We start from the raw sequence: 15035 nt of genomic DNA on the forward strand, positions 1-15035 counted from the left end.
GGCTACAAAAAGCAGCTTCTTCTGGCATCTGGGGTCCCCGGACTTGCCTATCATGTCATTCCTTGTGGGAAGAATAAAGGCACAGACAGAATAAGGGCACAGTTATAGGCTTCAGATGTTGTTAAGTAAATCTTGGTGAGCTTTATTCTGAGGACTTCGTCTTGTGGTACTTCCGAGTCACTCTGTTGCCACAAAAACAATAGTCTTGTGTTTCTTTAAAGATGAGCACACTTATTTCAGCAGGAACTTTTCTATACATTGTCCATTTATGCATCTGATGAGCTAGACTGTGCCTGTGAAAGTGTCTGCCGCAATGAACTGGCTTGTCCTTGCGGTGCTACGAGACTTTCTGTGCATCTCAGGGCATAAAACCGCTAGCCATTTCTTACTGGTTCACCTATCCTGTGATAACCCCAGCATTTCTCAAATCAGCTTTTCAAGTTGTGCAGTCTGTCCTGGATTGCCAGCTACTGCTTTATTCTGCTTCTTAAAAATGTATATGTGTGGTCTGTTTTGCGTTATGATTGTTTCGGTCTTGTATTATTGTTTCTATATGGACTCTTTCCACACCCCCAGAATGCCAGATGATGTGTCATCCAAAGTGCTCGACCTGTTTGCCAGCTACTTGTGGCTTGCCAACTGAGTATGCCACCCATTTCTCTGAAGCCTTCTGCCGGGACAAACTGAACTCTCCAGGTCTTCAACTGAAAGAGCCTAGCAGCACTTTACGGCTGGAAGGATGGATGAAGGTGCCAAGGTACAAACGTGAGTCTCTGCGCTAAAAGGCCAGCCCAGAGCCGGTCGCTGCAGGAAGAGCTGCTCCACACACTTCGACTGAGCCCGCTGAGGCCGGTATTCTTGTAGCTAACAAAGTCCCATGGGATTGGCTGACCCCATTCCCCCGGAACTTTTGGCAGAAACTCTAATACAGTGTTGTCCTTTTTCTGTGTTTTCAGAAATAATAAGCGTGGGCAGCAGGGCTGGGACAGGAAGTATATAGTTTTGGAAGGAACCAAAGTGCTTGTTTATGACACAGAAGCAAGAGAAGGTAACCACCTCTATCTAACTAGCTTTCCTGTCCTCCCTGGCATGACCCGTCCTCAGAGCATTACTTTGTCTGAACCAAATGTCGAACTTAGTGCAAACAGGAAATGGTTCAATATTTGAGAGACTTTGCTCTCCAGAGTTCTTCTGTCCAGAGAGCCCTTTCTGCCCCTGGCTGCCAAGGAGGCACCAGCCCACTTTGCATACAGTGAGGGGCCTGTGGTGTGCAGTGTTTCTCCCCCTGCCTGCCTCCCCCTCGCCCTGCCTTCTTCCTCACTTAGTTTGCACTTCATGTTCGCATCTCGTTTTATCTTTGCCAAAGCTGGACAAAGACCTGTGGAGGAGTTTGAGCTGTGTCTTCCAGACGGAGATGTTACTGTCCACGGAGCTGTGGGAGCAACAGAGCTTTTAAATACAGCTAAGACAGGTGAGGTAAACTGCACCTCATCAAGTGCCTTCATGGTTACCATTCTCTCTCGTGCTAGGATCAAAACATCATGGGCTATTTCTAGAAGAAGACTGATAGGGTTCTAGGGGAAGGCTACAAAAACATACAAGGGAGAGAGATCCCTCTAAGTGGCCGCCCCTTGCCTGAATTCAGTCAGACAACCTCCACAGTTACAAGTACCGGGTACTGCCTTCTGGAGGGATGCAATATTTGGCCATTCCTTTTCTACCCAGGGAATCCAGGATGTTGGTTCACTGCAGGTCCAAATGCTGTTTAAGTGCCAATCAAATTGATTTAGTCTTATCCTAATTACAAGGATGATTTAGTGCCATCTTTTGGACACAGAGCTTTATACAGAGAAAGATAAGCTGTTGCCCACAGGAGTCTAAATTTCAACAGTGGGAGGGACGTTAAGGTGAGAGGAGATTAAAGAAAGAGGGAGACAAATGTTACAGGGAAAACACCATTACACATCAGTGACTTTTATTTTCATTGGGGATGGGGGCTAAGGGGGCAAAATAAAGGCATTAGGAATAACATGTGAGTTTGAGAAACACAATCCTTCTGTACAGCACTAGCAGCAAAGGTAGCCATTGATTCAAGGGAACTTCTCCTCCTCTTTTGGCTGCTTCTTTGGGATCAGAGGAATCTCTAGCCTAGCATTTGAAAATAGCATCTTCTCCTCTTCAATCAAGAGCCTATTTATAAAGCTCTTTGGATCTGAATTCATTTTCTTCCGACGCCTGCACCTCCTGTGTGCTAATTCTGGAGATGTTTTGCCATTGTGGGACTCTGAGGTGCCAGCTGAGCGGAGGCAGGGGAGGCTCCTCAACAGAGCGCTTTGCTTTTTTGTAACTGAGGGCTCTGTGCACAACTCAGTGTTCAAAATTAAAGGCTCCTGTTCCGATAGTGCTCTCCCTAGAAGGAGAAATGGTCCAGCAGAAGAGCACAGTCCTTCTCATAATCCAGTTTGTGTGTTTTCTGTTTTATCTGGTAACAACTTAGATGTGCCATATATCTTAAAGCTGGAGTCTCATCCCCATACCACGTGTTGGCCTGGCCGGACCCTCTATTTGTTAGCATCCACGTTTCCTGATAAGCAGCGTTGGGTCAGCGCACTGGAGTCTGTAGTAGCTGGAGGAAGAGTTTCCAGGGAAAAGGCTGAGGCTGACGCTGTAAGTATATTTAGAGTCCAGCCTTATGCATGCTTAGAGGGGGAAAATGTCCTACACCTTTGGCAGGACTTTGTAGTCTAAACATGCATGGGATTGCATCTTCAGCTCCTTCGATTGCACCTCTGTAGGGAAGGGGAAAGGTGCTGGGCTTCTTTTGGTTTGCCCAGTCCTTCTGCATGCCACTCCCTGGCTAATTAAGGCAAGCAGATTGGGATGCTGAAGAAACACTCCCTGTTGGAATTAAGAAAATAAGCTTATATCACACCTCCCCAATGTGCTGTGTTAATCTTCCTTTTCTCTCTTTCGCTCTCTCACACACAGAAGCTTCTGGGAAATTCTCTCCTGAAGCTAGAGGGGGAAGACCGTTTGGACATCAACTGCACACTGCCCTTCAGCGACCAGGTAACGGCCACTTGCCTCCTGTCGATCTGCCAGACTTTGAGCAACTAGGTGCATTTCTTAATGTGGGTTTGTTTTGAATCCAGAGGACGTGTTCTTTGTCAGTTGGCTGATCTTCTGCGTGTCTATCTTGAGCATCCCTACAAGCACTTCTTTTTCCTTTTGACCAATGGATTTGAAAATCCCTGTTGCAGGTAGTACTGGTGGGTGCTGAAGAAGGTCTTTACGCCCTGAATGTGCTGAAGAACTCTTTAACGCACGTCCCTGGGATTGGTGCTGTTTTCCAAGTGCACCTGATCAAGGACCTGGAAAAACTGCTCATGATAGCAGGTAGCTTTCAGAAAAATCTTTATCATGCTTTACAGAAGTTTCTTAAATTGATTTGTGAGTGACTGTCTCCTCAGCACTTCCTTACATTGGGAAAACTTATTCAGCCACTCCTGATTTCTGGAGCTTCATCAGGTATTGTCTACATTGTCAAACTGCCCTTGGCAGTTAACTAGTCAAACTCCCTCATTTTCCCATGAACAGAACATGCTCCAGGACTGTAGAAAGTGCTTCTTTCAACCAGATCAAAATGATGCAGTGTACTTTGTTACAGAGGGATAGGTTTTCACCGGAGCTCGGGCAGAGATTTTTATCTCCTCTGACTTTATAGCAAGGGGGAGCCATGTGTGCCCCCCTAGACGTTTTGCATTACAGCTCCCATTAGCCCTAGCCAGCAGGGCCAATAGCCAGAGATGCTGGGAGTTGTAGGCCAAAGCATCTGAAGGGCCACAGGGGTCCACCCTTGCTGTAGGAGAGCTTCGAACTATTTCTGATATTGCTTCCCCAGGTGAGGAGCGGGCACTGTGTCTCGTTGACGTGAAGAAAGTTAAGCAGTCGCTAGCCCAGTCCCACCTACCAGCTCAGCCGGATGTCTCGCCAAATGTTTTCGAGGCCGTGAAAGGGTGCCATCTTTTTGCTGCTGGAAAGGTAGAACCTCCCAGCTTTGTCTCTTGGTGGAACTGTCCCTGGAATGCTTGTGACGATCGACGAAGAGGTTCCTAAGCAGCATCCATCATTTGTATTCTTCCCTTCCTGTTAAGTTCCAGGGGTGTGTGCAGCCTTGAACAAATACAATGCAGCGACCACATAGGTCATCAGAGTAAAGAACCAGCAGAGGGAGGGAGCCTTTGGTTGCATCCTTCCAGTGTAGGTGGAGTGGGGAAGCAAGGCTTGGAAGGAGCATGAGGAATGTAGAAAATAATCCCTGCCTTATCCTAGTTTAGGCTCTGGGCCTGCTTCCCGAGCACTCTTGAGATGGACTGGTAGCAATTCTCCTGGTCTGGATTTTTTCCTACCTTTTCCTAGAGAAGCCAGACCCTCCCCGTGTAAGTGCGCCTTGCCGTTTGTGCCAGCCCCCTGACTGCCCCAGGTGCATGGGGCTGCCTTGCAGGACATCTGTGTGAGTCCAACTCTTATCGCAGATGCCCTCTCAACCCTCCACCTTTTCCATGAGGCCCTTTGGCGCAGCCTCCTCATTCTAACGCTTTCCTGCAACACCGTCTCGGCTGAGAATGTACGGCGGCAATGGCTGCCTCTCACCCCACCTTCTAGCCCTGTTCTGCGGTTCCCTCCCTTTTCTTTCTTGTCTCCCCTCTTATTGAATTTTAGATGATATGTTCCTTGCAGCAGGGAGTTGGCTTCTTGCGCCCTGTAACGAGCCATTCAAATTTTAAGTAAGACTAGCAACAAAAATAACGGGAATTCTGTGGAGATACGCCTGGAATGTGTCTCATACCCTCTCTTGAGATTTGAGCCTGTGAAAGCCAAGCATTTGCCTGGCATCTTGGCACTGCCCGACTTCCCTGTTCATCCCACCATGCAAAAATGCTGGCAATCGACTCTTAGGGGATGGCACACATTATGCTAACCCTCACACCTCAATTGCAAGCCCCTTTCTGCTTGCCATGGCCTCCCCCCCACCCCCTTTTGAGGGCGGGGAGAGGTTGCACTCTTTTTCGCAGCTGGGGACAGCTTCTTCAGAGTGTCCAGTTGGCACGTTAGAAGGGCTGTCAGCAGTTAACAATCCTTTCAAAGAACGAGCAAGCAAATTGTGTCCGCAGTGTGTGCAAAAATGGTTTTAGCTTCACTTGCACAACTGCAGAACTGTGCACCTTTGCAGTTGTACAAAAGGAACCATTTTTTTAAAAAAGTGAAAATATTTGTGCACATGTTTTGGGGCAAAAAGTATTATTCTGAAAATGGTGGCTAACCACTGATGGCCACTTCAATGTGCCCCTTGGCTGCCAAAACAGAAATTGTGAAAACCGGCTATCCAAGAGGAGGCTGTGAGGTGAGAGCTGCTGTGAGTGAAAAAGCCCTTGCAGTTGTGGCAGAGGAAACCTCGCTAGCAACATGTGCCTCCAGATACCCCTTGGGCCCTCGTGGGACATGTGGCAGTGGCGATGGTCTGGGCAAGCTGGGCAAGGACAGAGGGGCTTTCGCTGCTGCATCCAAGAAGGAAGGTCCCTTGCGGCTTCATTCTGCCCACAGGTGGAATGACTGCCTGGGTCTGGCCATCATGCGCGAAACAACCAGGTGGGCAGGGCAGAAAATGGTCTGCTGTGTCGTGCAATGGTCTTGGGTCATGTTCTCAGTAAAGCCAGCAGCAAAGTGCTGTGCGATGGGGAGCAAAGAATAAAGGTTGTACGCTGTGCCTCCTCTGCGCCAAGTATTCCCCATTGGTTTAACAAAGCCAGATTCACTGTTTGTTCTCCCTTGTATGCAGATTGAGAACGGGCTGTGCATCTGCGCGGCGATGCCCACCAAAGTGGTCATTTTGCGCTATAACGAGGGCCTCGGCAAGTTCTGCATCAGGAAGGTAAAGTTCACAGTCGTTTTCTGCCAGGGTGAGTCTGCCATGAGTGGGTGAGCCTGCCAGGGTGAGCAGGTTTTCTGCCAGGGTGAGCCTCTCAAGGGGGGGACCATCTGCCACTCTTCCGTTGGAAGGGGCCTCCCAGGCCATTTAGTCTGACTCCCGGTTCCAGCCGGCTCTGCTCTTATAATCCCCAGCTCAACCCCACCCTGTCCCTGTCCAGCTTTTGTCCTTGCACCGGCTTGACTGTGATTGTCCAGTGTCTGCACTGAAACTCTCCATGTATGAAAGAGTCTTGTCCGAATGTGTCTGCATCACGCATGGCTGGCTGATACCAGAAGAACGCAATAGTGACCCTATTGCATGAGAGTTAGCAGAAGGCAGATCTCTGGATGTTTGGGACCAGTTCCCAGGAGTCCTTGTCAGTATGGCCATGGTCAGGCATGCTGGGAGGTGAAGTCCAAACCAGTTGAGGGGTCTTCGTTCTGCTCATGCCTGTGCTTGCTCAATCAAGCCATGTAGCAGAGGTTTAGGGCCGTCTTTTTTGGTTTCCCATCAGCAGATCTCGCAGTGCGCTTCTGCAAGCATTTCTCAGAGGTTCTTCAGTTCAGAGAGCAGTAACGGCAGCGATGCTTCCCCGGCAGTCAGATAGCCACTTGTGCATGGCAAAGCTCTGCATTCCTTCCCATCCCTGTTCCAGTCCCTGACCATCTCTACCCTGCTGCATGCTTGTTGAAAGGAGATCAAACAGGGCTTGAACCAAGTTGGCAGCCGCATTTTCAAGTCTGGAAGCCCCGGCTCCATGTCGCTTTATGCCACAGCAGCTATGGGGGCGCTTGGGGGCGCATGCCCCCTCCCAGGCTATGGAATAGTGGAGATTCTGGCTAAGCAGCTCTTGTGCTTCTGGTTTTGCTCTTTCAGGAGACTGAAACCTCAGAGCCCTGCAGCTGCATTCATTTCACCAATTACAGCATCATCATCGGAACAAATAAGTTTTATGAAATTGAAATGAAGCAGTATACCCTTGAAGGTCAGAATCGCATCCTGAGCCTACTTCTAAGGCATGGTGTTCAGGTCCTCATACTTGGGGGGTGTGAGGAGGGGAGGGGAGGGGAGGGGAGGGGATCACTCTCACACCCCGCCTGCCTGGGCCAGCTGAAGCAAGACTGAGCCTGGGGGTGGGAGGCTGGAGGCAGTGGCACTGGAGCATTGTCCGAAGTCCAGCAGGCAGATGCTTTCCTCTCCATCCTGGCAATATTTTCCAGGACAAGCTTTGAGTGCAAATTTCTCAGCTCTGGCCAAAGATCTGTGTAAGCTGATCCACCTCTGACAGGCTGTTGCAAAACATCTGCATTTGGTCGAGGCTGATTGGACTGCTTGACCCACTGCTGGCGTGAGTGGGGAAACCCCATTCTTTCATCGAGGCAAGACCTGGCTGTTGGAGGGCAGCCAGGAGGTGCCCGGGCAAGGGGGCTTTGTTGGAGACAGCTGTCTCTCTGAAGGCAGGGGGGCCGTGAAAATTGGCTGGCTTGTTTAAAGGCTTTCTAGACCAGGGGTGACTAGACTTGCTTAATGGAAGAGCCACATATGGTAAATGTCGGATATTTGAGAGCTGTGCGTGGTGTGTGGGTACCCATGGGTGGAAGTGGCAAGCAACAAAATAAGCTCAAAAGAGTCACATGTGGCTCGCAAGCCTCGGTTTGGCCACAACATAAAGCACCATAACAGTAACCTATCCCAACCTAACAATAACTTATCCATAGTAATAATAATAATTCAAAAATAATAATCTGTAGAAAGAATAAAACAATAGTACACAACACAATAGACACTAATCCACAGCAACCAATCAGTCACCGTCTGAATAAAAACCAATACAAAATCATTGCCAACTATTCAACAATTAAAATAATGGGAAAATAAAAACGGTTTGACCTTGTGCTGAAAAGTATACAGTGTCAGCACCAGGCGTACCTCCCTGGGGAGTTGGTTCCATAGACGGAGCGCCGTTTTGTTCCCATGAAGGTGCCTGGAGGGGGTCCAAGAACGCCAGTGTGGGATCAGTCCCTCATGTCCAGCTCTGTGTACATGCACCCCACCACGTGGGAGGCTGCCTGTGTGAAGAGGGAAGAGCGCCGGGCAGTGGCATGCTTGTCCTGAGAGAAGAGCACACCTGGTCTCACGTTCTCTCCACCCATCTTTTCTTCTAGAATTCCTGGACAAGAACGACCATTCCTTAGCTTCTGCCTTGTTTGCATCGTCCACTAACAGCTTTCCAGTCAACATCATCCAGGTGAATCCTGCTGGGCAGAGGGAGGAATATCTCCTTTGCTTTCATGGTAAGTTGGGTACAGCCCCAAACCTGCTGTGCTGACTAGGGAAGATGGGCGTCGCGATCCAGCGCAACGGGAGGGAGCATCTGGGGAAGCATCTTGCTCTTGAAGGCTCCATTTCTTTGTGGAACAGGAGCAGCTTGGGGGCCGAAAGAGCCAGGGTTCCACAGTGTCTTTCAGGAAACCCCCTCCCCATTTCCCTTTGTGCCTTGTGTCTGAGTGGTGCTCTTGCCACAGCCCCCGCTTGTGGGCCTCTGCTTCTGATCTGTTTTGTAGGCGGCTCTTGCTCTGCTTACGAGGCTTGTTGTGGTGCTGCCAATGCTCATGCGCTGTCTGGCATGTGATGTATTGGCAGGCAAGGGATACCTGCTCCAAGCATGCTGTGGCTCTTGAGGTCCTGCGTTGTTTCACTCAAGCACTGCCACTTCTCCACTGGTCCCAGGAGCAGCGTGTGGGGTTTCTAGGGCAGGTGTAGGCAACACACTGCCGGCAGGCAGCGGCATGCCCGCAGGAACCTGCCTGGATCCCCGCTGGGACACTCTAGTCCCCCAGTATTTTATTTCAAAGTACTTGCCTTCCTGGCAACTGGATCTCTCAAAAAGGACAGCTGCTGCTCCCCTGGATCCCCTGGGATGCCTCTGGGCAGGCAGCTCTGGCTTGTCCTTTGACCATCCAGGCCCACCCGTTTTGTTGCTGTTTCTGAACGTCCCAGATGGACCCACAGGCTCTTTCCCTGTCGTGGGGAAAGAATCACACCGACAGTGCCCAGGCCTACTTCGCTTTGATGATGAAACTTTGGTTTTGGCCGCTGCCGTAAACCTTTCAGAAAGAGATGGCCACTTCTTGAAGGATAACCCGCCTCTGCTCCCCTGCCAGACTCCTGTCGCACTTTCTCTTGAGAGTAACAGCATAGTGGTTGAGGTTTTGGTTTTTTGCTTGTTTCTTTGCCTGCAGAGTTTGGCGTCTTCGTAGACTCTTACGGGAGACGCAGCCGCTCCGATGACTTGAAATGGAGCCGTCTGCCTTTAGCATTTGGTAAGTGCCATGTGAGATCTTTCCTGATCTATTGCTTTTGCCCACATCCTGTTTGCCCACACTGGAATGTAGAAACTACTTTTTGGAACAGGTGACATTTAAGAAAAACTGTATCAAGAGGGAGACACAAAGAGAATTGGAATCCTTGGAGACACGAACACAAAAATTGTGGATCATCTTAGCAGAGGAACCAGCCCCTATGGGCCCCATGCCAAGTGGCTGTTTAAGAGAAGAGAGGCATGTGGAGGGTCCATTTCAGCCTCCCCTCCCCAGAGTGTTCCTTGTAAAACTGGACCCTGGCTAAGACAATACCCCCTTCAATTGGGGTTGAGTTTCACAAAATAATGGATGTCATTGTCACCTTTCATGAGCTGTGGGAGTAGAAAGAGTGGGGAAAAGCCCGAGTGCCACAAAAAGAAACCACCCCTCGACCTGGGAAGGCTGCTTTAGATCGGCTCCTCCAAAGCGCAAGAGGGTCTCGCCCCAGCACACCAGCCTGAACTAGTAACAGAAAAGTAGCGCTCATCCCTCTAGTTCTTCAGTTGATGCCCTTCCCTTCAAGGGAGCTCTGGCTCAGGCAGGACATGCAGCTTGTGAGTGGAATATCTTTGTCCTTCTGCTGAGCAATTTCCTCATGGCTGGGTCATCACACACATGGGAATTTGTGTAGACATCCAAATTGGCAAATACAGACTGCTCTCTGGAAACGAGGAGGATAATGGGATATTTCTTGCAGTAAAGTCCTGGGTTTGGCACCATCGAAAGAGCATTCTTCTGAGCACAGCCTTTGGCATGGAACCATACTGTACTCATGGTGGCAGGTGGCTGGGTGGGAGAGTCGGAGCTGGACCTCAGGGAATTTCCTGCTGCCTTGCCCACCTTCTTTCCTGAAAGTTCAAGTCTTTCTACTTGATTACTGGTTGCGCTTGGTCCTCCTGTCTGGAAGGGCAGGGAGTCCTGTCCCGGAGGAGTCGGTCTCAAGCTTGGGTTCCTCCCCTGCTTCAAGGGAAGGGTTTCTTTCCAGGGAAGCATAATGCCCTCTGGAAGCCAGCAAGAAAACGAGGCAGAGTTCTCCTCCTCTTTTCCTGCTCTGTATCCAGAGCAGCATCCTCGTCCCCTTGCATCCTGGCTGCCAGGGCTCTGCTAACACTGCCTCCTTGTCCCTGGCGCTGTTGCAGCTTACAGGGAGCCGTACCTGTTTGTGACCCACTTCAACTCGCTCGAGGTGATTGAGATTCAAGCACGTGCCTCTCTCGGGTGAGTGAGTGCCTGCGCAGCGCTTGCCTGCCTTAACCGCGGAGGCCGGACGGCCCCCGCTGCAGCGGAAGGGCCAGTGTCCAACCCAAAGACATGTTTCCCCCCTCAGCACTCCAGCTCGCGCTCACCTGGATATCCCCAGCCCCCGCTACCTGGGGCCGGCAATTTCATCAGGAGCCATTTACCTGGCCTCTTCCTACCAGGACAAACTGAGAGTCATTTGCTGCAAGGGGAACTTGGTGAAAGAATCCAACAATGAACACCACCGGGGATCCTCAACCACACGCAGGTAGGAAGGGCGGTGCTCCATTCCAGCTGGGCGCTGGGTGCTTTGCAGTGGGAGGCAAGGAGGCCTCCCTCACAGGGCTGTTGTTGTGAGAAGAGTGAGGGAGGAGAAGAGTGATGTAATGCCTCTTTGAGTTCCTTAAATGAAGAAGGGGGGGATATAAATGAAATACACACATGAATAAAGGCAGGCCTCTGTCCCAAGGGCTCTACAATTTGGCAACAGATAGCGAATGAGTTGGGGGAAGGCATGAGAAATGGCCCAGTAACCAGGAAAGCCATGCGCCATTGCAGCTTTGTGTATTCAGGTTGTGATCTCAGAGGTGGCTGTTGCCTGGGGAGGCTAAAACTGTAATGGGAAACCGGGTGGGTGAAGGCTGAGCGAAGCTTTGCGAACAAGGCAAGGAATCTGTGTTGGGTGTGGGAGGGGTGGGTGAACCATAGTAGAGAGTCCTGTGGTCTGGTTGATGGGAGGCTGTATTTTTTACCTGTGTGTTTGCTTCCAAAGAAGATCTGTGGTGCGCCTGAGACTGAGGAGCGATAAGGGGAAGGGCATCAGTAGTCAAGGCGAGGGATGATCCAAGCTTTGCTAAAGTAGCTGAGCAAATGGAAAGGATGCTTGTGGTGTTGTGTGGGTGTGACCATTGGGAACAAGGGAGAGTGAGGAAGGAAGGAAGGAAGGGTGAAACCAAGGCGCTTGGGCACTCGGCAGGGTGGGCAGTGGGGAGCTGGGGCAAAGAGCTGCTGCTGAGCAGGGCTTAAGAGGAGAGCCGAGCAGTCCCAGTGTGGATGTATCTGAGTGATGGGGCAGCAAAGCAGAGCTGCTGTTCAGGCAGGGGAGAAGTGGTGGGCAGATGGAGCTGGATGTGCTCCGCATGAAAGGAATAGTGGAGGGTGGGGGAATTAATGAGCTCGCCCAGCATGTAGTGGAACGCAGCGACGTGTGCATGGAGAGTGCTGCAGAGTGAACGGAAAGGCAGGGGAGGGCTTCCAGGGAAGCGCCGAAGGCGGGAGGCCGCATCCACTGGGTGCCCACCGAGTGCCCGGGAGCCGTCACAGAAATCCGGTGGGTGGGGGAAGGTGTCAAGCAGAAAAGCCCAGTCAGGATCGCCTGCGTTCAAGGGAGCCGACAAGCCAAAGGACTTTTGGATCTGCACAAGTTGTTGAAGGGAGGGCTGTTCAAGGAAGTGCAGGGCAAAGCGTGGCGGTTGGGTTACACACGAGTTGAGGAGCCAGAAAGGTTGAGGCACTGGCGGTGGCACTCGCATGCTGGCTGGGGATCTTGTGAGTGGGAGCCCAACAATTCTGGCCGGTCCAGGGTGGAGGAGGCTGCCCTGGAGCAACTTCTTCGGAGGAACCCTGACTGGACTCTGCATGACTTTGTAGAGCCGGGGAGGGCAGGGTGGGGGGAAGCAGCACTGCTGTACATAAACATGTAACTTTAAGGTTTTTGTCACTCAGCTGTCCGCGTCCATTGTTTTTGAATGACAGCAGCCCAAACAAGAGAGGTCCCCCAACATATAACGAGCACATAACCAAGCGGGTCGCCTCAAGCCCCGGACCTCCGGAAGGTCCGAGCCACCCTCGAGAGCCAAGCACACCCCATCGCTATCGAGAGGGACGGACGGAGCTCCGCAGGGACAAGTCTCCTGGGCGCCCGCTAGAGAGGGAGAAATCTCCTGGCAGGGTCCTGAGCACCCGTAGGGAACGGTCGCCCGGGAGGCTGTTTGAGGAGAGCAGCAGGGGACGGATGCAGGCGGGGGGCGCGAGGACTCCCCTCTCCCAAGTCAACAAGGTAAGCCGTGAATTCTGGGGCGGGCACGCAGGGACCATCCTGCACCAGCGGCAGGGAAGAGAAGGCGGCTCTGGCACACCCTCAGCTGCTGTGTGAAGCCACGTCAGCCAGCAAATTTTAAAGCAGGTGTGGTGGGGGGGATGCTTGTCTACCTGCCAGAAACATCTCTTGTGCGAGGAGCATGTCCAGAGAGCTTTGTGGGCCAGGTTGCAGGGGCGCATTTTGTACCTCCCCGGAAAGGTGAAAAGCCGGAAATGGTCGTCCTCTGCTCCCCCTGGAATGCCTGTTCAGAGGAGCAGGTCGCGGGCCTCCGTCCAGCACCACTGGAGATGGGGCTGCTTTCTGGCCCCTGGGCTTGCAGGCCCTCTCCTGAAGGTCGCATCCTTTTTCTGTCCCTGACAGGTCTGGGACCAATCTTCAGTATAAGCTACACAAGCCTACCCTTGACCTTGAACTGCAGGGAGAACCAAGGAAATGTACTGAGGAGGCGTGCACACGTCTCCCTTAGCCGCCCAGCCACCCCACCAATAGCACTGGGCCCGAAAAGGTTCTGGCAACGGGATCCGATCCACCAGGACTCAAGTTGCTTGCAAGGATTGTTTTTGCATCTCGGTTTATTTTCTTACAGCTTCCTGCAGTTGGGTTTTTCTCCTCTCCCCCTCTTGGGTACTTTGTACTAGCATTGCTCTTTCAAAGCAGTTCATGAACTTTTTATACGTCGCTTTTAGCCTTTTATGAGCCCCATCAATGAAGTCAGATGGGATAGGGCGCTCACCCAAATCTGAAAGATGTGGCTATCAGCATTTGGGGAAAGATGCTGGAATTCCGGAAAGGCCTCGTCACCAGCAAAGGCTGTGGTGATTCTGTCTCACTACCCAGAACCATCAGCTTCTGCTGCGGAGCTTTAGAGAAACCCTGATCAATTTAGTCTCACCTGCTTCCAAAATCGTCCGGAATTTCATATTCCAAAAAAAATATGGCTGTATGTGCAGCTCTGTGGTCAGCCGGGTTGTGGGGAAGGGAACGTCCTGTTTTAGCCACCCCCAAGCACCCCCGGATCACATGGAATGTGGTCACAACCCCTTGCTCTCCCTCTGCATTAGAGCGGTGTGGAGGCCTCGCCCTCGCCCTCCTACCTGGGTTTTCTGCATGGCAGCTCCCTGCATGCTTACTGCACCACCATCATCCTGGTTGCGGTCTCCTTTTCAGTTGCTTTGCTCGATATTGTATCTTGTACCTCCCGTGTTAACGAAACTAAAGCCTTTCTAGATTATGCTGCAACAATAACCATCATTGTTTACTGGGGAAACTGGCACTGAAGGAGAACGAGCTATGAGTCTCAATTCCACGACAACAGAACTTGACGAGGTATGACAATGTCACCATCCTCAGCCGGCATTAGACAGGATCCTGTTGCCAACTTGTCACTGCTGGACAACGGCCAAGCAGAGGAGATGCCTCCTTGCCCCAGTGGTAAAAGCGGCACTCAGCCAGTCTAAAGACGGTAGCATTACGGAAGAGTAAGAGCAGGAAAACCTTACCCATGCCAAAAACAACAGCAGCAAAGAAAAACGCCATGGTGTGGTCTGCAACCTTTGCACACCCCTCCTGGCAGTAGAGGAGACAGACACGTAAAATGGCTGTGGCAAATTCCCCTTCCATCACTGTTTGCCTCCAACTGCAAGCCTTCTATTGCTTCTCATTCTCGGGTGTTGCTGAGCACTGAGGGAAACTTACTTCCAAGCTAAGCTCTGGCCATTCAGTTCGCTTTAGCTCAAATTTTTCTCTCTCCAAGCTGGCAAGAGTAAAGCCACCCTTCTCTCCTGCTTGCCCCTTTTGCCAGCTGGTGCTGCCCTACTGGAGAGGTGCCTAAATCTCTTTTGCTTCATCAGTGCCCTTCTGGAGGGTTTTGTGGATAACAGGGTCTGGTCTGTTGCATATCGGGCTATTTTATATCAGATGGTTTGTCAGGAAACATGCTGAGATTTCTGCCTCTGGTCTGGGTGTCTGGAAAGGTATTTAAGGTCTTTGCATCTCATGGAAAAGTCCCTCATGACCTGAAAACTCGGCTTGTCGAGTCCTAAGAGTGTATATCTTGTGTCTTGTTTGTGAAATGCTTCCTGCTATAGAATAGCTCAAAGGACTGTACATATTTACAAGAAACTTTATATTCGTAAAAAAAAAGGAAATCAAATCAGTTTCTACTTTTTTATTGTAAAGTGTGCATTTTTTTTTCAACCACTAGCCCTGTTTTACCGGTGGCTGTGGAAAGGTGTCTTCAGCCACCACTGAGGGGCCTCAGCCTCATCCCCCAGGACCCCATGAATAAATATTGTAACCTTAAACTTGCCAGCAGAAGCTTGTTAGCATCAATGAGGTCGTAGGCATTATAACAGAATAGAAT

The 15035-nt window shown here is 51.0% G+C and overlaps 1 protein-coding gene across 2 annotated transcripts in view; it reads left to right on the forward strand.

Moving 5' to 3' along the window:
- Positions 1-13057, forward strand: part of CIT (citron rho-interacting serine/threonine kinase) — a 106785-nt gene extending 93728 nt beyond the window's left edge. For both annotated transcript variants that reach the window (XM_044448860.1, XM_044448862.1), the window contains 15 exons: positions 577-757; positions 957-1048; positions 1367-1471; positions 2498-2667; positions 2989-3069; positions 3261-3396; positions 3902-4041; positions 5840-5932; positions 6848-6956; positions 8137-8265; positions 9214-9294; positions 10473-10551; positions 10661-10840; positions 12328-12631; positions 13034-13057. In XM_044448860.1, coding sequence (XP_044304795.1) covers positions 577-757; positions 957-1048; positions 1367-1471; positions 2498-2667; positions 2989-3069; positions 3261-3396; positions 3902-4041; positions 5840-5932; positions 6848-6956; positions 8137-8265; positions 9214-9294; positions 10473-10551; positions 10661-10840; positions 12328-12631; positions 13034-13057 — 1904 coding nt within the window. The remainder of the gene's footprint in view (positions 1-576; positions 758-956; positions 1049-1366; positions 1472-2497; positions 2668-2988; positions 3070-3260; positions 3397-3901; positions 4042-5839; positions 5933-6847; positions 6957-8136; positions 8266-9213; positions 9295-10472; positions 10552-10660; positions 10841-12327; positions 12632-13033) is intronic.
- The last annotated feature ends 1978 nt before the right edge of the window (positions 13058-15035 follow it).

Source organism: Varanus komodoensis, unplaced genomic scaffold, assembly GCF_004798865.1.
Source record: "Varanus komodoensis strain SLA01 unplaced genomic scaffold, ASM479886v1 scaffold56, whole genome shotgun sequence".
NCBI classification, from domain to species: Eukaryota; Metazoa; Chordata; class Lepidosauria; order Squamata; family Varanidae; genus Varanus; species Varanus komodoensis.